Source organism: Dysidea avara, chromosome 2 (assembly GCF_963678975.1).
Source record: "Dysidea avara chromosome 2, odDysAvar1.4, whole genome shotgun sequence".
NCBI lineage: Eukaryota > Metazoa > Porifera > Demospongiae > Dictyoceratida > Dysideidae > Dysidea > Dysidea avara.
The window spans coordinates 15,438,066-15,460,279 of NC_089273.1; the positions used below are offsets into that span (position 1 = coordinate 15,438,066).

Genomic DNA, 22,214 nt, shown 5'->3' on the forward strand with positions numbered 1-22,214 from the left:
TACAGAAAACCCTTTTAAACCATCCAGAAGTTTTTAGTGGTATGATTGTACTCTACCAGTACAATAGATTCCAATTTATACGTAGGTATACGTAGCTCCATTTGCGGTGAAACTTTTTGTAGCCATATGCAAGCTATGAGCACTTGAAAGTGCTATATGTAGGTGTTGTACAAAGTGTAGCTTTTACAAATTAGGTCACATATAATCATTCATTACATTCTGTACAATAGATTGATTACTTTACTTTACTGTTCAAAAGCATAAATGCAATGCAATGGCGTATAAAAGATAATACACTTTGCTGGTGAGGAGTCAATGTTCTTTATGGTCAAGTTGAATGCAAAGAAGGTTCCAGATTTCAGCTAGGTTTATTTTTTGAATTTAATGGATAGTCTTCGTATGAGACCTTAGTGGTACAGCACTTACAGACAGAAAAGTGAAAAAAAGTTGTAATAATTTTGTGATGGTGATTATGCAACAAGACTGTTTTTTATATGTGTACAATACTTTGTAGTACTATATTTCCAATTGTGAAATTGAACCACTTCTAAACACTCCTTTGGCTTTTTAGATATACTGTAGAAACAATTTAAAGTAAAACTATGTCGGGTTTTTCAGGTTGAGTCACCACTATAGTAAGTATTTGCTGGTATCAATGCCATTGCATCAACTGGCATCAAGACACACGATAGTGTGTTGTGTGGCCAAGTACAGCCAGTGCAGGTGCACGACAGATAAGTGTGTATTTTACAGGAACCAAGAAAACACCATTTTCACACATTAGTAGCTTGATAATAGCTGACTGTAACTATTTTTGCTGTGGAAGCTCCCTCGGGATAGGGCACCTCCCATTCCAGATTTGAGGTAAATCAGCCCATCCATCACAGGGATATGTGCCTTTAAAGTTCGTCTTATTTTCTTTGTATTTCTTAATAACCTTTTTTTTGCACACTTTAGAAAACTCATAACTCATGAGTGCTTTAGTCGATTTACTTTTTAAATTTGGAGGGTAATAAGAGTGTAGGACTGCACATTTACAGTCCAATTTTGGCACAGTTCAGACAAAGAACGAGGGGGTTATACATGATTTTTCAAAAATTCAAAGGCAATTTGTTGTCATGCCTCCAGGGTAAACTGCTCAGCGGAATAACTTGAAAATCACTCTTTACAAGGAGTAACTATCATAGTGCAAACCATTAGTAATTTGAAAGAAATCACAGTAGCAGTCATGTAGTTATAACAAAAATGCCAACCATGTATAAAAAGTGCACAATGGAGTTTTGTTGATAAAAAGGTATTACTTGCCATGCCTACCAGGCAAACTACTGTAGTTAATGAAATCAGCTGAAAATAGGTAAAGACGTACATAGATTAATCATTTTAGAGTGATCTTTCAGAGGAATCAGATTAAAAACCATTGAGTTACACTACGAAAGTCAGCTAGGTGTAACAAGTGTGCGATCGAGATATTCTAATAGTTCAGTCACCCTAATAAAACATTCAGCTACATAATAAGTCACTCTGTAAGAACATTCAGTTACAATTAAATCACCATGTAAATTGTTCAACTACAAGCAAGTCACCCTGTAGAGAATTCAGCTACATCAAGTCACTTTGTAGAGAGTTCAGCTACAAACAAGTCACCCTGTAGGAGGTCAGCCACAAACAAGTCACTTCTAGAGTTCAGCTAAAAAGTTACCCAGTAGAGTGTTCAGCTGCAAAATAGTCACTGTGTAGAGAGTTCAGCTTCAAACAAACCACCCTGTAAAGAGTTTAGTTATAAACAAACTACAAACAAATTACCCTGTGGAGAGTTGAGCCACAAACAAGTCACCCTGTAGAGAGTTCAGCTACAAACAAACCACCCTGTGGAGAGATCAGGAACAAAAAATCACCCTGTGGAGAGTTCAGCCACAAACAAGTCACCTGTAGAATTCAGCTTTAAAAAGTTACCCTAGAGAGAGTTCAGCTGCAAACAAGTCACCCTATAGCATGGCCTGAATTTATGTTTTGGAAATGATCTGACAAAACCTGTTATGTGGTCAGACATACTCAGTACTGCTGTACAAAAATTTTCTAAAAATGTTCGGACACTAGCCAGAAATGGTCAGAAAATGGCAGATGTCTGACCATAATTTCAGGCTCTGCTATAGAGATTTCAGCTACAAACAATCACTCTATGGAAGGCTCAGCCACAAACAAGTCACCCTGTAGAGAGTTCAGCTACAAACAAATCACCATGTGGAGAGTTCAGCTACAAAAACTCACCCTGTAGCAAGTGCTGCTACAAACAAGTCACCTGGTAAAGAGTTCAACTACAAACAAGTCACCCTGTAGAAATTTCAGCTACAAATAAATCTCCGTTCATTAACAAAACAATTCACAGTAGGTACAAAAAGTCACCCAGTACCAGTAGAGTTTTCAGTTACAAACAAGTCACTGTGTAGAGAATTCAGTTACAAAAAAGTCAGATTTCAGCTACAAACAAATCGCCTTGTGGAAAGTTCAGCCACAAACAAGTCACCCTGTAGAGAATTCAGCTACAAACAAGTTACTCTGTGGAAAGTTTGGCCACAAACGAATCACTTTGTACAGAGTTTAGGTACAAACAAATTCCCATTTGGAAGGTTCAGCAACAAACAAGTCACCCCTATATACAAACAAATCACTCTGTGGAGAACTTAGCTACAAAAAAAAACCACCCAGTAGAGCGATCAAGTCATCCTGAAGAGATTTCAGTTACAAAAATGTCATAATTTTTGAGAGTTCAGCTACAAACAAGTCACCCGGCATAGAGTTCAGCTACAAACAAATCACTCTCTACAGCTACAAATAAATCACCCTATGGAGAGTTCTGTATTAAATAAGTCACCCTGTAGAGAGTTTAGCTACAAACAAGCCACCTGTAGAATTCAGCTACAAAAATCCACCCGATAGAGTATTCAGCTACAAACAAGTTCCCTGTAGAGAGTTTAGCTACAACAAGTCATTCTGAAGAGAGTGCAGCTACATTGGAAGTCACTCTGTAGCAAATTCAGAAGTTACCTTGTAGAGATTTCTGCTACAAGCTAGTCTACCTGTAGGAGAGAGGATATGTGATAATTTTCATGCAGTATTAAACTTTTTGTAAAAAAATACATCATTATAAAAATGTATCCAAAGAATTCAGTTCTCGATGTCTTCCTCCTTTCTGCAGTATAGAAAAAGCCAAGTAAAAGAACTCCAAAGCTGGCCACAGGTCAGTTTTGAGTATACAAATACAAAAAGAAGCGATATCTATACAAAAACAGCCAAACTGTGAAAAGAGGGTGTTGCCCCAAAAAAGACAGGGTGAAAAAGATGAAAAATTCAAGGTGGCAGCCAAGATATGACCATGATTGTAGGTTAATGACAAAAATTCTCGTAATGACAACTCCGGTGTATATGGTACCAAATCCTAATAAAACTTGTAGAAGGCAGCACAAACTCACCTGAATTGTTGTTATTAAAATTTTTGCCATTAGCCTACCATCACAATCATTTCTTGGCCACCACCTTTGATTTCACATTTCTTTTCACCCTGGCTTTATTGGATGGGGGCCACACTCTTTTTTCACAGCTTGGCTGTTTTGTATAGATTATAATTAGAAATGGACAAGTACAAAAATTATAAAATTTTAAACTAGAGTAGAGACAATAGTACTCATACATAGTACCCAATAAAAAGTACTGAAACAAGCTATATTAGATTAGTATGAAACAATTAGAAACAACTATCCATACTGTGCTGTGGAGATTTTATAATTGAAATACACAGTAGGCATATTCGTTTCTTATTGTTTAACAGTAATTGGACATTACATATGTACGTACAGTACTTCTCCAATGCAGCTTGTTTCAGTACTTACTGTTGTCTTTATTGTAGTTTAAAATTCTAATTTTTTTCTTATACTTGTTTGCGAACTTTTTGTAAATTCGTGACCACTAATATATCCCTCACATGCAACAAATAAATGATTAGTTTTGGTCACAACAAAAAAATGCATCTAGAAATGTAAGCAGTCAGTTAAACTTTGCCAGTTAGTTAACAAGTAATTAACAGCACATACAGATTACTAAACTATATTCACCTACACTGTACATAATATGCCTTTGCCACATCATTTATCATTCTAGTTGACAGTACTACGTCAGTGGCAGATACAGGGGGGTTGCAATGGTTTCAGCTGAAACCCTCTCTGAAAACAGCGCGCACCCCAAATTTATTTACGATCCATGTTGGTAATGATTCGCGATCGTGTGAGTGATAACATTGCCAAGAGTTATATATAGTGTATTATATTAGGACTTTTTCTAATGGTCAAACCTCATACTTTTGCCTTTGAAATTTGTTCAACAGGAGGTAGTGACCTTTCTTTTTTTTTTTTGGTCTTCAACTTAAACCTAGGCTGAAATTGCAATTCCAGAGTGGAATTTCAAAAAGTCTGGATTCTCTCTTGACAGTTATTGAAGACCTCCTCAACCTGAAACCCCCTCTGAAAAATTTCTAGATCCACTTCTGCACTTGCACACATTTTGTGCATACCATTCTACATACCATTCTACATACCTTTCTACAAGCAATACCCTCCATTTCGTGGTGGCAGATAACCTCACATCTACAATGGAGAACAGCTCATTGTACTGTATCAACTTCGAAAATGCATGTATTTCAATATGTTGATGCAGTAATATTGTGTAACATGTAGTGCTGGGCAGTATTGAAAAGTTGTAAACAGTATCCAGTATCTAAAAAAAATATCATGGTATGGCAGTATATAGTAGTGAATGTAGTAATCATTACAAACATATTTAATTTAAGCCTATTACATCATTTCAAGTTACAATTCAAGTTGGATAAATACCACAGGTAAAACGTGCCCAAGGCTAACAGGTTACAAAAATACTTTACTACTGCAATGTAATGAGATAGTAGGCTGGCACAGTGGCGGTGGAGCAGGCCAAAGAGTGAGGGGGCCAGGCCAGCTGTAAGTTAAAGACAAAAAAAAAAAAAAAAAAAGGTCACAGCCTGTTGACAATAGCTGCTCTCCACCAATTATATCTTCTTATTTATAACTACACATACTTAGCTAAGTAATTTGCTACACTGCTTCTCTGAATACTGTGACTTCTCTATTAGAGTATCTAGATCCTGACTGATCTATTAGAGTATCTCGATCTTTTCTTGCAAACAGTGTCCCAAAAAGTGGGGGGGCCATGGCCCCCCTGGCCCCCTTGTCTCAACCGCCTATGGGCTGGCACTACACAGCAAGCAGTAAACCTCATGTTTACTTGGGGGTAGCTGGAAAAGCCGGATACGATCGGATGCAGACACGAACGTGGACACGGACATGGACATTTTCAAAAAGCACCTTTACATTAATATATATCAGTTATTTTTCATACCTAACATTGTGTTTACAGCAGTCTTCACTTCTAGACCCAGGCGTTGATCTTGTCATAGTGCTTATCCATCATAGCACACGCGTGAAGGTCTAGACCAGCACTCCGCAGAATGCCAAAGACCATATAGTGTTGTACACATGCTCTCAATTCTAATACAGAGTTATGTAATTGTAGAAATTAGCTTGTATGCCCCATGCAACTTACAGTGTAGCTTAGCAGGCCAAATCCACTATTTTACACCTTTAGTATAAGGCGCAGGCACTTTTATACCAAGCATTGAGGGTTTCAAGGACCTGGCCCATGAGATTAGGTTGGGACATGCCAGCTTAATCTGAATTAGATTTCTAAAGCATGTGTACAACACTTCATGGTCTTTAGAGTGCTAGTCTACCCTTCGCACATACACTTATAAATGGAATAGCGCTATGACAAGATCGATTCCTGGGTCTGGAAGCGAATGCTGCTGTAAAAGCAATGTTAGGTATGAAAAATAACTGTTTTACAAATTTAAAGTGTATTTTAAAAATAGCCGTGTCCGCATCCGTGTCCATGTCCGATCGTATCCGCCTTTTCCAACTACCCTTTACTTGGGGCATGGGCTTGCAGTCACAACTAAACCTTCAACAAATAACTTAATTAAATGCCAGAGTCTTTATGTCTGGCTTCCCCTGAAGTACTATGCAATGCAATTCATACAAAACCACAGATACTGGTTTCTTTCAATGCTGAATATAGGTAACTATAATGTTTAATGACCATACCGCGGTATACCACCCAGCACGAGTAACATGTATGCTTGTAGCTAGATGGAAGCCCTAGTGTGCTTGACTCATGGCTATGGTAAAGAAATTTACAGAAGTTTTTTGGGTCAATCTTGGGCTTGATTTGACTTAACACATACTGCCATGTTGTTGTGAGGGGAAATCAAGACAGGTTTTTTTTTGGTGATATTTAACCATGGGCCATGCCCAGTCCCTACTATGCAGTACTACCATATGGTATGATAGTATTGCCTTTGTGGAAACCATGTTGGGCTCTCCTGCTAAGTAAATTGCTGACAGCCAAAATGAAGCTGACAACTTGGAAGGTTGATATGTGTGTTGGCTATTTGGAAAGAAAGTTTCATTGCTTTATGTGAAATTTCCAGTTGTTAGATGTTGCTTTGGTAGCTTATGGCATACTGCACTCAGTTTAGTGCAACATTATGGTATTACGGTACAGCTCAACTATAACTTCACACACACATGGTACCCCATGCATGATAGCACACATGATTTTGCATGAAACTGCAGCTAACCACTCATTAAAATGTAATTTCTACTTAAAATATATCCACGCAATTGTCAGTGATATTAAATTGTATGCTGTCAGGCTCATGAGATACCGTCCACGGCTGAGACATTTGCATGGCTACGTATTTCGTGAGTTATCCCTACTGTGGCTATACATGTACGGCTGTATACAATGTGATATATTTCTCGTGCTTTCTTGAATGCTCTGTCTAAGGGTCGTGTTCACGAAGCATCGGGCATCCATTCCACTATGTAAAATCTGGATTCAGTAACTTCGGATATAGCCGGCATCGTTATCAAGCCATCATATCCTTGAACAACTCATCTCAGATAGCTACCACACTTATCAAAGTGCTGCTGGGTGGTATAAACCCTGTACACCTAGGTCTGTTGAGTGCAGCGAGTCTAAAGTTGACTGTCACATTGTGTGATTGTGGTTTTATTTAGGCGATCACGTGGTTCCCAAATACATATACTGATCTGTGTTTGATGTCGCTGTAGAGAACAATGTGTTCATTGACAAGTACGTACTTACAAAGATTATTTGAGTACTAGCTATTAAATTGTGTTACCCGTATCTTACATTTTACTGCGTGGTTTACTGGTTTTCCACTGTATATTCTACAAGAATATTGCATTTTTCCATGAGACCTTCTGCTCTAATGAGACCACATGCGTGCTTTCATTAGAAGTGAGGTGAGTACACAGACATGAGCCACATACTAACATAGCATGGAATCATGCAAGTTCATGCATGATATGATGTAGTTATAGTTGAGCTGTACCGTACCTTTGTGTTCCTTTGTGTTCCTTTGTGTTCCTTTTTGTCCTATTTCTTTTTGATTGCAGTACAAGGCTTTAATTTGTGTTAGCACAATAATTGCTTTATGTGTTGTCTATCATGCAAGGATAAAACTGCATGATTTGCACCACACCCTTCAGCAGTGAAATTAAGTGGGTTGACTAGGTGAGCTTTCCATGTGCAGGGTTGTGTATGCATATTAGCAGAACATAGCCAAAACTAAGCAAAACAGCTACTTTGCTTATAAACAGTATTATGTTACTGTATATTAGGGTTTGGACTTCTCTGGCCAAAAAATAATATCACCCTAAAAATCAGCCTCACAATATCTTCATAGCACATTGGCATTAGGGATGCCCTACATAGAAATTTTATGTCACATGTCATAGAGGTTTATGTCATGACATGTTGTATGTCACGACATAATTAATGTTTCACAACTAAAGCTGTTATTTATGAAACTGTACTGCTATTTTGATTTAAACATGCAAAAATATCAACTTAAACATCAGCAATATTAACTATGACATCAACAACCAACATTGCTCATACTTATTTGTCAATTTTCCTCACATTTATTGCATCAAATTTGATCAAAATGAATGGAAAAGTGTGCATTATTAGGAGATACTTGTGTCACGACATAAAGAAGCCTATAATGTTATATCATATCATGAAGCTTTATGTCACGACATGTCGTAAGTCATGACTATCATGGCATCCCTATGTTGGCATTATGGGTTTGTATGACCAAGCCTAAAAGTTCCTTTAGTATGACTAAGCTTAAAAGTTTTTTTAGTATGACTTGAAGCTAGGGTTGTGCAATAATGAAAACTTTATCATTGTGATATTATACCTCATTGTCACAATTATCACGATACTTGACTACACACGTAAATACTAATTAGATACTGTAAATGTCTCATAAATAACTTATCACTGTGTCACTTATTATGCAGTTGTACTTGCTGTACACCTATCTATATTATCTGGAAACCAGTATGACAAAAATAATAAAAGTATTCATTAGAATTATACCTGGAATTGTAAAATTTTCTCATTTCAAGTTGGCCACATGTAGTTTACAGAAATATCCAGAAATTTCCTATTATTACGATAATGCAATAATAAAATTTTCATGATAATGATAATGACTTTTCACGATAATTGATTGTTCACTATTATTGCACAGCACTACTTGAAGCACTTAATAGTAGGGCTGAGCGATACTACCGTTTTAGCGATATATCGCGATATTTTGAAAGTATCGATATTGTGATATTTTGTTATTAACTATCGTGATACCATGCCTGTACATTACTGTCATTAAAAATCCATTTGTTATGCAGTACTAGGCTAAGAATCCTTGTAAATGATAAAGTCCACCCATCTGGTTTCCCCTGCAGAGAGGTGTGAACACCATAACAACCTCAAAGCATGTGTTACAATAACTGTTACTGTAAACAAGGATGATAGTGGCTAGTTTGTTATCACCTGTAAGGACTTCCTGCAGGAATGCTGAGCAATATGCTATGTAGCACCAGCTATGATTGACTTATTTGTAAGTATCATGAACTATTCAGTATCATGAATAGTGGCTTTAGTATCGATCATGATACTAAAATGGCAGTATCGCTCAGCCCTACTTAATAGGTTGCTACAAATTAAAATTTATTCAGTGGAATTTTCTACTGACTGACTGACTGACTGACTGGCTGACCGACTAATGTCTTCAGACACAAGTGTAGCTCGATTTTTTCATTGTTGGATGTTGCTTCAGCCCAAAAAAGTGCATACTGCAGTACGTACAATGCATGCTTCATGGACTTACCTATGTCCTCCATTGTGTCCCATTTATCTTTGCTGAAAGAACAAGGTGTTGATTTGTGTAGTGCTGCATGATGGCTTTGTTGCTAATGTGAACCGTCCAAGTTTTCCAGATTGATTGCAGAGGTCCTTCTTGTAGTGTTCTTCATTTGTAATGCTGTAAGATGGGCTGAACATAGCTGAAAATGAAGCGTTATGGCCACTTCACTATTTCAATAAATGTGACTGAGCCTGCGAAACTTGGGCATGTGAGCACAAACTACACACCGTCATGTTACAAATCATATCTCAGTACTGTATTTCTATTCTGTAACTTCCAATCATAAAGCCAATTAAATGTTAACTAAGAGCTGGAAATTGTGTTGCCATAGCATAATGGTACAAAAGTTATGAGTGATGACAGATAGAAAAAGTAGGCAAAAATCATGTTCCCACATGCCCCTGTTTTCGCTGACCCGGTCACAAATGATAGTTTGGGCACATGCACAGATGTATTCTTTCTTCTATTGTGGTATGTGCAGATTGACCAGTCACAATAATGTTACAAAAAAAAGCAATTAAGTACAAGTAAAAATTAGGAATTTAAGTTTAATTAGGGATCAAAGAAACAAAAAAGTAGTGAAACACCTATACACCTTAAGATATACTAGTGGACATTTAACCCCTAATTCAGTCATGGGTATAGACTGAAGTAGGGATCAAAATGTCTACTAGTACTCAAATATTGGCAAAACTAATATTTTGCAATTTGCTATAAACTTGTAGTTGGTGAAAATTTGTGTGCACATGTTGTAGTGTACAATCCTATTTGTGCTAAAATGTTAAGGATTCAGTCCAGTCTGGCTTAGTCGCTTTCACGATTGAACCAGGTCCGGATCTGACGTGCTTTATAGAACATCTGGTCCTGGTGCAGCCCAATTTGTATGCCCACTTATCAGGATCATTTGCTGTCTGTATAAGTATACATAGAGCCTCACCTGTTTATTAATGGCTGTGCACAAATTCATGTCTGTTGCGCTTATGTGGAGCCACGCCCACTAGTTGAGTGTACGAGTTCTAGTCTAGTTCATAAGCCATGCCCATTTGTATGCATGGAAAAATTTACATGCTTAAGTAGTATCCACGAAGTCACACTTGGTTTGTTGAAACCTACTTCAACAACTGCTATCAAGAGCTTGACATAAGGTATGAAAATAATATTGACAAAATTTAAATTTGGCATTTTAGTGACGAATTGCCATTTTGCTAAATTTAGTTCACCGCCAAATTTAATTGATATGTTGTGTAATATTACGTATCTTCAGGTGTAGGCAACCTCCCTTGTTTCACAATGTTTTTTTTTATTTGATCCCTAATTGAACATAAAATTCCTAATGTTTACGTACCTGTACTTACGTGTTAGTCATTAGTATAGGGGCACACTTTTGCTTTTCTTATACATCTGGTGCCTTTCTTTCCTTTTATGTCATGTTTTATAGAAGCTTGATGTTGCAAAAGTGTAAACACCCAACTCCATTAGTTTTATTATACCAAAAGCATCTAAACATAAAATAATGAGTTTACCGCATGGGCTATGGTACTCGCGAAATGCTATTAATATGCTATACAGCCTGTACACAATACTTTTCTAAAGAAGTGATTGAGGGTTTCACTGGGTTTGGTGCTAGCCATATAACTCCACTAAAGACAAAGCTAAGTTATTGAGTTATGTTTTGTGAAGGCATCAGTAAGTCCATCAGTTAGCAAAATTCCACTGAATAAAAAAAATTAAATTTCATAGCAACCTATTGGAACATGTCAGGTCACATCTAAGGCACTTTTTTGCTTGATTATATACTGCCAAGGTTCCATGAAAGTATTGGGAGACTGGATTATGGTCAATATTAGTGTAAATTTCCATAATCCGTAATGTATATGGTATTACCGTACTTTAACATGACTGTACCTTGTTTCAAATGAAGTCCATGCACTGTTGTGTATTGATCCATTGCATAGCAATGACATAGATGTTTACCCTTTAGTGTTAGCCTTGCTAAAGAAAAATTACAATAGACTGTGTAAGAGTCTGCCTCAAGACTATAAGAAAACTATTCAGAAGGTGAAGCAAAATATGTCAGGAGTATCATCAATTCTGGAATCATTTCCTTTTCAAATAATGCCATCTACTGAACTAATTAATGAAATGATCATGTGTACAATTATTGGAGGAATGCGAACTGATAATGATGCATTCACTTTATGTGAAATTATGAAGCAATTGGTTGATTGTTCCTCAGCACAACAATTTGTTGAACAGTTACAACATGGTAAGCAATTCCTTATGTACAAACTGCAATATGTATATAGTAAAGTCTGTATTGCTTTGTTGTTATGCATTTCCACAATTCTGTACACTTGTAGGTAAAAAAAATGGGTTCATGCTGATACGATTGTGTCAGATAGACTATAGTACAATGTTTCAGTATCCACAAGCCATCATTAGTACTTGCATACTCAACTCATGCTATATAATGAGTAATTTCTGAAGGATCTAGATATTTTGAAGTGGCCCACTTAACCAAGACTTATTGTTCTTTGAAAATAGATTCCCACAATTACCATTAGTTTTGGTAAATTTGCTATTGCACTATCCAATGTTTTGGGTGGACGCATATATTCCTTAAGTGTAATAGTTAAGCAGTGTAATTGTGTCAAGTAGATAGCAAGCAAATGACTGATCCAGAGTAACTTTGAAGCTGTCTGCCACTATTCTGACAAAGGTACGATTGAGTTGGAGAATTTACTCCATTCTAGGTTCCCCTAGTCACCTCTCCAGTGGATAGGGGCCAGGAATTATTACTACGGTAACTCAGTTTTGGCAAGCACGCATATCCCCACACTTTATGACATGATTTCTACTTATTGATATCCACCTGCAGCTGGACTTCAAAATATGCACTTAGTTAATCTTAAGTTTCAGATTTTGATACTTCTGCACAATTTTCTATAGCCCACTATAACATCAAATGAAAGAATGGCACCAGGTATGCCATAAAATTAATTTTTGCATCTGAGTACATGCCTCAACAATCAATTACTGAAAAGTTAAGTGGCCATTACACTTTGTTTTCAGCTATGTTCTGCCTGCTGCACAGCATTACAAATGAAAAACAATACAAGAAGCATCCCTGCAATCATTCCAGTTGCTACAGAAAATACAGGTGATAAGCATGATAGCTAGTCAACACAGCCACAGATAGGGCTCTCATGATTAATCACTAATATAGATTAATCAATGAAAATATATAATCGATTTTTATTGTGTAATCGATTAACTGTGTAGTATACACATGTCATTAATAAAATTCTAAATGAAAAACTTCTTTGCTCACTACAACAAATAGAAAGCCTCTCCATACTGTTCCATAAAGTGCTAAGCTACAAGAAGTCATACAGCCATGCAAGTAAGTACTGCTACAAGTGTTATAATATTCTTATCCAGATTTTCTGAAACAATAGCTATTATACCTTAAGAATAAAGAACTGCATCACAGGAAAAATAACTAATAAGTAAATCTGTGTATAGCAGCCATCTTGACAACTAATAAATCGCGAAGTAATCTGGACAAGCGAGCATGTATTAAAATATTTGTAGCACCTAATTGTCTGGGTTGTGCAATAGAGGCCAGACCACCATTAGGTAACCAGTCCCTGACTATTTTTAACTTGGTATACAACACTACAGCTAAGGATACCACAGAATTTTAATCCTTTACAACACTTAATGCTGCACAATGCGCATGCATAAGAAATGAGATACGGTATCATAATATTATCATGTGTAGTACTTGAAAATTTAATCTTTATTGCATAAAATTATTCCTTTGGTTTGTTAGATTTATTATTGTAGATAATGCTATGTAGAGAATGCTTTGCTATATGCAAGGTACATGTTCAGAGTTGTGATTTTCTGTAAAAGAAACCATAAACAGGTGTCTTACTAGTAAAGTTTAAAGCAAATTTTACAAGCACACTGTAGATTTTGTAGTTGTTAGATTTCTAACATGATTCTAATGCCATGGGCTATTGTTTAAAAATTAAGACATGCAATTTGTGACTCTTCAGTGGATGAAAATCCCTTCCAAACAATGTAATAATCACCTTAATCTGTCTCATTGATTATTGCATCTTTCCTTTGAATTGGTTAACTACTGAAGAACTAGCACTATGCAAGGGATTGCCCCTGAAGTGACACATACTGCCTAAAATGGCACCTTTAAAAATCATTCTAGAGACATCTTATGCAATGAAAATCAGGTTTACAGAATAATATTAGTCCATCTAACATCAAATACAGCATAAATAAAATCAAGAAAACACTTACAGCAGCCAGATATAGAAATTTTAAACAATTGTCGAAACTCAAATTTTGGTCTGCCAGCCAGCCTGCCTGCTTGACCATAGTCGTAGGGCTGGAAGCCAAACAAAGCAGTGCACAGCCATATTTTACACCACAATAACTCACTCACCAGTGGCATGTGCTTTTTTGGGGTTCTGTTGAGTGTGTGCCCTCTGTACCTTGTCTTTCCTTTATGTCTTCAATCAGGCTTCTTCATGCAACAAAACCACATCAAGGTATCAATTTTCTGTATCAACGCTTGCCTTTAGCAGCATATTTGACACCACAAAAGTATTTAAAGCTCTTACGTTACTGTACAAGGTAGTAAACACCTGGTAGATAGATGTGACTTAAGGGTGGTCTGTACAGTTTGCGTAAGGCTTCCCAAGTTACATGGCAAAACAGGTTATCTTTTACATTGATGGAAATATTATGGTCGTTAATTAGTCTGTGGCTTATTACTGAACTTTTAGCACCTGTGAATTAGGCAACAGGTACGCTCCTTGCTATTATACACCCATATGTTTAAAATAGAGCTAGTCTGTCATTTTTCACCCAAAAGGCATGAAAATGTGGATGAGGCACTGTAGTCATTTTGCTAAAAAAAGTGCTTGTGGTTTTTGATAGCAACGTCAGGTGACAAATAGCATGGAAGTGAAAAGAAAGATTGGTGGCAGTGTCAAACCGGAGGTTGAGCATCTGATGATTGAGAAACTAAAAGACAAAAATAAAAACACACAATAGTTTGTACTGTTTTGTATAGTGTATCATGAAAGTATCAAGGCTCTAGTGTGTAAACTGTAAGACTAGTTCTAGGTTAAAGGGAAAAATTATAACTCGCATTCTACAGCAAATTAGCAGTTGGGTTTGGACTAAATAAAGTGTGCTCTAGTGTTAGCTTATATCCATTAAGAAAGCACAGTATATTTTCCCAAACCATTTGTGAATTATGGTAATTTCATGGGAGCCGTACATGAACTATACTGAGCACCCTTAAAGATAAGTTTAAGATCATGCCCATTAATGCTCTTAGTTAATTAATAATGCTAAAGAACGGAGACTACACCTCTTAACAATCTATTTACTTAAATACAATTACCTCACTGCCTTATTGATCTAGTTAGTGATAACACAGTGAATAATGAATATAGTGACAACACTCCTTGGTAGGTGAGAGGCTGACTCATGATCAGCAGTCGCCCTATTAGAAAAGTGACATGTTTGTAGGTGTATGCTATAACAAAATAAACAAACTAGGATATTTATAAACATGAAGTAGGGATCCAAGCGATATAAAAGTAGTGAAAGAAGTCATGAATGATGGTATTACAGGATAGCATCCCTACTTTAGCATTGATTGCCATCAGTGATGTAGCCAGCCCTTCACACATTTCACCCCATGCAACTAACTAGCACAAAATGCGAGTCCATCCTTAGTGGACTCAATGTACATTTGGTTTGAAAACTGTTTCAAAAGTGCATAAATGTATCTAGCTAGCTAATAATGCTATACTGCTGTTCCTACAGCTTGTTCACTAGTCTAATGCTCTATACATGAATGATATAGAAGCTAGAAATGAAAACTAACTTATTACACCTCCTTGGTTGTACGTTTGTTCTCTTTTAGTTCTCTCAGCTGCACTTGTACACAACTCATTCTACTGCAGTCTGACTCTTAAGATAGTCGTATGGCTTAATTCAGTCACCACTGAATCTTTCATCTCGAACTAACTTCTAACTCTGCTCTGGAAAGGAAGAACGGCAGCTGCAGATTTCCAGAGAGTAAATCATAAATCAATCAATCAATCAATCAATCAAACAGACATGGGAGAATTTAATTTTTCGTGTATCACTCAGGTCACTTGCAGTATAACCTCGTCAACAACAGAATCCATGCTGTTCCTCACAACTCAGTATTCCAGATGTAAAAAAACTGGATTCCCTTCTTCCTTGTATTCATCTTCCCTACCTAAAATTTGGGTCATGTGATGCTGTGCATTAAATAGAAAACACTGAAGCTACCTGGATCACGTGATGTAAGTATTGAACTTGTCTCGATACCAGCTGTTGATTTACAATGAAAATATAGTGCTGCCAAGGTATGCACTACTCGTTTCTTGTTCGTAATATCATTAGTGAGTGGGCGCCGCTGTCCCAGGAAAATTTGGATGGCATGTGCCTACGCCACTGATTGCCACTGAGCCAAATGATTGCTCTAACTTGCCAATGTAGGCATTTTCTCACAGAGCTACGTATGCTGTAGTACCATCATTCATCTCTTGTTTCACTACTTTTCATTGCTTGGATCCCTACTTCATTTTTATAAATTATGAATTTTCAATATGCTAGTTACATTTAGTTATGTAATTATTATGCTGCATAAAATTATGTTATGTTTATGTCATAACTAATAGATTTTAATGAAGCTGTTGACTGTTCTCTTCAAAATGCGATACTATCTAATGAAAACATCCTGAATCCTAGATCACACAATTCTACAAGATTTTCTCCAATGTCACGTGACACTGTAAGCCAGGTTGGCTCAACTCCTAGACCAGCAATCAATGTACCAAATTTACTAAATGCTCCACAAGGTGAGCTACTGTGTATGTAACTGTTTGGCAACGTACCTTTTGGTTTTGCAAATCTAGTCACACATAAGCAGGTCATGATTGTGTCATATGAGATCGTCTGACCTATTAATCAAATTGAATCTTGTTATCATTGTTCTGCACATTAGAGTTGTTGACTTGGTTTCAAGTGTTCCTACATAAGTTCATACTTATACTTACATATACACCTGTTCTTTGTAATTGGTATTGTGACCTAATTTGCAGAAAGGTATGTTCCCGTTTCTCACATTATACATATGTAAATAAAGGCTAAACATTTTGATGTCAGTATTCTGCAAGTTATAAAATTTTTCAGACTCAGCAATGCATTTTAGACTTCAACTATTGTATCTTTTTAACCATTTGTACATAACAATGATACTACAGGAGATGAGAGACTTTAATAGAAGTTTCAGAATATCATATTCTGCTTATCAAGACACATGGTAGTGTGTCGTGTGGCCGAAGGAGCCGGCGCGCCACACCGTGAGTATATTAACAGGAAGAAAATGCAGTTTCCACACTTTTGTAGCTCTGTGATCCCTTTTCCAATTGAAACCAAATGTGCTACACAAGTGCGGCTAGGTAGGGGAGTCCACATTCCAAATTTGAAGAAAATTGCTCCCACCATGTTTGAGATACGAGCGGCCAAAGTTTGGGTTTTTTGTTCATTTTTTTTCATTTTCTTTTCGCACACTTCACAAAATCCGCCATAAAACATGAATGCATGCTCCAATTGGGCTGAAATTTAGCACATTCAATCGGTTCATTAAGGCAAATCTCAGTACCAAGTTTGGTGGGAATCCGATGAACATTCATGGAGTTATGACCAATTATTTGTGTAAAATAAGGTCGAAGGTCTGTTACACCCACAGGGTAAACCCCTTGGAGGAATGAGTTGAAAATTGCCATGTAGATGGAGTAGAGTAACTCACCTAATATCGGACGGGCTCCAAAATTGGACACGATTACTCGAGCTACAACAAAAATTTTCAAACAACTTGTATGTCTTTAGATAGTTCAAGGCTGTGGGACTTTGCACACCAAGTATCAGTTTCCTCAGCTTCTTTGTCTGATGGCAGCAGTCCTGCAAAGTCATTTCCGATTAATACATATAATCTGGAAAAAAGGTCGATTCACGGGCACCCACAGTTTACAAATCACACTTACATTTAATCAACGGTTTTATATCTTTGACTCGAAGAGCGACTCGTCTACTTTCTAAATATCCCCAGTTTATGTAATCAAATCATTTAAATCACAAATTACAAATCAAATAAAATGAGACATCACTAGAATAATAATCGCACCATTAATTTAAGTGTATGGAAGTACAGTATACGGTCTTTATAAAAGTATACGGTGCACATTTTCTGTAAACTTATTTCAAACAACAAATACTTAATTAAGTTTCCATATACTTAAATTTATGGTGCGATTATTACTCCAGTGATGTCTCATTTCATTTAATTTGTAATTCATGATTTAAAGGATTAGATTAAATAAACTGGGGATATTTAGAAAGTAGATGAGTTACTCTATAAGGTAAAGATATAAAACCATTGATTAAATGTAAGTGGTTTGTAAGCTGTAGGTGTCCATGAATCAACCATTTTTCCGGATTATACGTATTAATCAGAAATGACTTCAAGGAAAGTGTTAATACAGAAAATTAATGCCTTGATATAATTTTGTTGCATAAGAAGATGATTACCAGCCTGATTGAAGATAAAAAGAAACTCAAGACATACTGTAGATGGCACACACTCATCAAAATCCAAAAGAACATATTCCACTGGTGAGTTTTTTTACATAAAAAGGTGGCCGTATACTGCTTCTTTTGGCCTCCAGCCTTGCAAATGTGGTCAAGTAAGTAGGCAGGCAGGCAGGCAGGCAGGCAGGCAGGCAGGCAGGCAGGCAGGCAGGCAGGCAGGCAGGCAGGCAGGCAGGCAGGCAGGCAGGCAGGCAGGCAGGCAGGCAGGCAGGCAGGCAGGCAGGCAGATGAAAATTTGAGTTTGGGAATCTTTTTTAATTCTATATCCGATCACCTGTAAGCATTTTTCTTGTTTTTAATGCTGTATTTGATGTTAGGTGGACTAGTAATTATTGATTTTTGTCACATAAGATGTCTCTAAGATGATTTTTAAAACCAGAATTTTAGCTGGCGCTCATCATTTTTTGGGTGATCACTACTTAAACAGTACTACCGTACTGTTTATCACTCAATGGCCATCCCTTATATACTTCAGTTTTCATTGATATTCCAACCTGTATGAACAACCAAGCAACAAGCTTGTATATATAGTTGTAAGACCACACAGTATCATGTGACGCTATGATAGTATACTGTACATGTGTGAGCAGATCTGAGGATACCCTGGCTTCCATGCACACCTCATGCTTTTATGACCAACAGTACAGTCTAGTTTTTCCACTCATTGATTACCCGTTTTATCTAATCCTTAGTACAACATTAGCAAATCTGGTTTTTGAAGCAATTTTTTATTTTCGGACCATATGAAAATGAAAAATGGGGTTTGGCATGCACCATTAATGATTAAGACATGCATTGTTAAAACAGTGGATACTGGCATTATGAAGCCACAGAGAGCTGGCCAGCCTCTTTTTAAACCAGGCGCAAGCCCACAGCTGGTCAAAAGCTGGCTGTGGGCACACGCCTGGTTTACTGAAATTGTTTTCGTAAAAGAGTGTGTGTCTGTGTGTGTGTGTGTGTGTGTGTGTGTGTGTGTGTGGGTGCGTGCGTGCGTGCGTGCGTGCGTGCGTGCGTGCGTGCGTGCGTGCGTGCGTGCGTGCGTGCGTGCGTGTGTGCCTATCTGTCTACCTGTGTTTGTCCGTATGCACCCACGTGAGCAAAATCGTTAAATGGTAAAATCAGCTTTTACATAAGAAGTAAAAGCGAAATGAAGTCTGTATTAAACTTTTGCACAGGTAAACTTTACTCTGAGGTGGTTTCTTTTCGGCGATCTGAAATACAGGTGTGGTGACTCTCCTCAGGCTTTATGAATTACCTTCCCTTTGGGTTTTACAGGCATTTAACAATTGAGAAATAACAATTCAGGCCTCATAGACTACCAGGAATAGCCTATCCCTTTGAGTTGGAAAGGGGGCATATCCCCAATGTATGCGAACGAAAGTGAAGAACAGCTTTGAAGCTTTGCCGATAGATTTTGTGGGGAAAACACTATAGTCAAACTATAAAACAGCTTAGAAGACACTTCTGTGCATAATATGTTGTTAAAAGCAGTTTGTTTAACAAGCGTTTCATTAGCAGTGCATAGCAACATAATTGAAGAATTACAAAAATTTCATGAAGTATGAAATCCGAGAATTACAATAGATTAATATTGCACAATCAAAAATCTATTGGTTAAAATATTAAAATAGTAGTACCATATAGTTGGTTAATTCCAGATGAGTTAGCTAGCTGCATGGTGCCTGGTTTTAGAAGTAGTACAACATCAACTTGTTTTGACAGTGAATAGAGTTTGTAACACCTAGTGTATCCATCTATCAGCTGATTTCATAAGTGCATGTCATAATTAAATTTCTGGTGTCTTTATATAGTAATAGGTTAGGATTTGTTCACTGTCACTGTTCATATATCTGTTGTTTGGTACCTAATCAGAGCTGCTAACCTAGAAGTATTCAAGCTGTTGAATTAGACTAAAGAAGTTACCCACCCACCCTGTTGACCTTGTTAGCCTCTTTCTTAACAGTGGTAGGCGAAAAAAAGCTGAACTGTTAGTTCTAAAATCAGTTTAATTTGAATGGTGTGTGTTATCACTAAATTCTGTTTCAATGTTCTGATTGTTGCAACTAAATGTTTGGAATTCCATTGCAAGTGAAGATCAGCAATGTTTGTTATGACGGAATGTTAGAGCGTTTGTGTGACAGAATTGTTGTGATGTGGCTAAATGTTTTATGTCATAACGACTAAACATTAAATGTTTGGTGCAACTAACGTTTGTTACAACTAAATGTTTGTAATGTTACTCATGACTCGATATTTGTGAAGTGCATGGTGTCTATGGCTTACAAGAGCTTGTAGTCCAGCACATGCTATGGTGTAATATCGGGTGTTAGTAATGTTGGGTTTTGGTAAGTAATGCTGAATGTACTCTATCGTGGTAATATCCTAAAAGTGATAGCACACATCACCAATGTGCTCTACCTCAGCTACCCTACCTTCCCCAAAGAGTTGTATGTTGTATGTACATGTATGTCTAAATGTGCATATCTGTTTTTGTATAGTGATGTGCTGTTGTAATACGTTGTTGTCGCATGCCGTAATGTTATAGAGCTCGGTGCGGTGGAAAGGTGGTTTGTGTAGGAAAGCATGCTGTAATGTGCTGTATGTGCTCAAGTTACTGCAGCATGTTAATAACCACAAAATATCCTAATATACAAATTTCAGGCTTTAAAACCTTGTAAACCCACACACAGATGAGTTTTTGAAGAGATGAATGTTTAGAGAGACGAATGTTTAAAAACAAACTTTATTACCATAGCCTATTAAAAGATAATTACGTATATACTTATGGTGTTATGTATGCATGTGCCAAATAATAGCTTGAAATGCAGATATAGCTTGAAGTATCATATTATACTGGACATATGTATGTTATGTAGTCACAAAATTAAGACTAAAAGATAAAGGATATTAACTGTTTCTGAAGTGCGTAACTTTTATCACATGTAGCAAGATTATCATCATCAAGAAGGGATTTAGAAAATCAGTTAAGATACAAGCAACTCCGCTTACAAAAAGGTGGGTGTCATTGTAGTCTTTTCTGTATACGTAATGTTGGTCAGTAGAATAATTAATATGTATAACTCTTAGTCATCTGGCACTCTTTTCTTATCAAACACTGTCTCACATTGCAAAATAAAAATGCAAAGTTTTCAGATAGGACAAATATAGCACATGTGTTAATTTTATGCATCATATATATGTAATATGCTAGGAGAAAATATAAGACAGGAAAGATTTGTGATCTGATCTCACATTATTACACACAATGGAAAACTATGTTTCTACGTATTTGCTTCAGTACTATACATGTGTACATTTACTACAAATATGTAACCGGCTGCACAAAAACTGGTCACATTCCTCAAATTCCATTTTACTGCTTCTAGTAACTATGGAGTGGACAGCCAATGTTTCAGCCTTTTGACTTGGAGTTATAATGCTAAGTAGTAGGAACAGCAATAAATTCGATTTGTATAGCAACGGTATGGCAAATATATTACAAGTGCTTGTTTAATCGATCATAATTCATAACTGAAACAAGATACAAAGATGGGACTTGGCTCAGTCTGTTCACCATAACCTGGCTAATCGATCGAGGTATAGTGCTTTACCTGTAAGTCTTCAGGTCAACAAAAAAAAGAAAGCCATTCCAACAAGGAAATGATGATGGTAAACTTTACTTCTATCACATCGTAAGCAAGTGCCCATAACTAATGTGCCTTTTGCCGTATAAACACAACACAAAGACTCTCTTACTTTCCATAAATAGGTGAATCAGATGATGCATATGTAAGTTTCAGTCCCTACATCGATTTTAAATTGATAATGTTAATATACTAGTTTGGTTTCTTTGTTATATAGCATACAGCTATACAAATGTGACTGTTCTGTTAGGGTGACTGTTCTGTTAGATTTAAATAAGTTTGTGGTGTCTAAATATGGTGCTTAAGTAAAGTTTAGATAGGGATAGGGAAATTATAGTGCCTTTATATGGTTACATTGCATGAAGAAGAAGGCAACAAGCCTGATTGAAGATAAAAGGAAAGGCAAGGCGCAGAGGGTTATTGTGGTGTAAAATGGTGACCATGTTCTGCTTCGTTTGGCC

General features: G+C 36.8%; 1 protein-coding gene across 1 annotated transcript in view; it reads left to right on the top strand.

The window, feature by feature from the left end:
- LOC136247844 (uncharacterized) overlaps positions 1-22,214 on the top strand; it is a 49,678-nt gene that overhangs the window by 24,243 nt on the left and 3,221 nt on the right. The window contains exons 12-14 of the mRNA XM_066039665.1: positions 11,367-11,651; positions 16,138-16,317; positions 21,056-21,124. Of these exons, the coding sequence (XP_065895737.1) occupies positions 11,367-11,651; positions 16,138-16,317; positions 21,056-21,124 (534 nt within the window). The remainder of the gene's footprint in view (positions 1-11,366; positions 11,652-16,137; positions 16,318-21,055; positions 21,125-22,214) is intronic.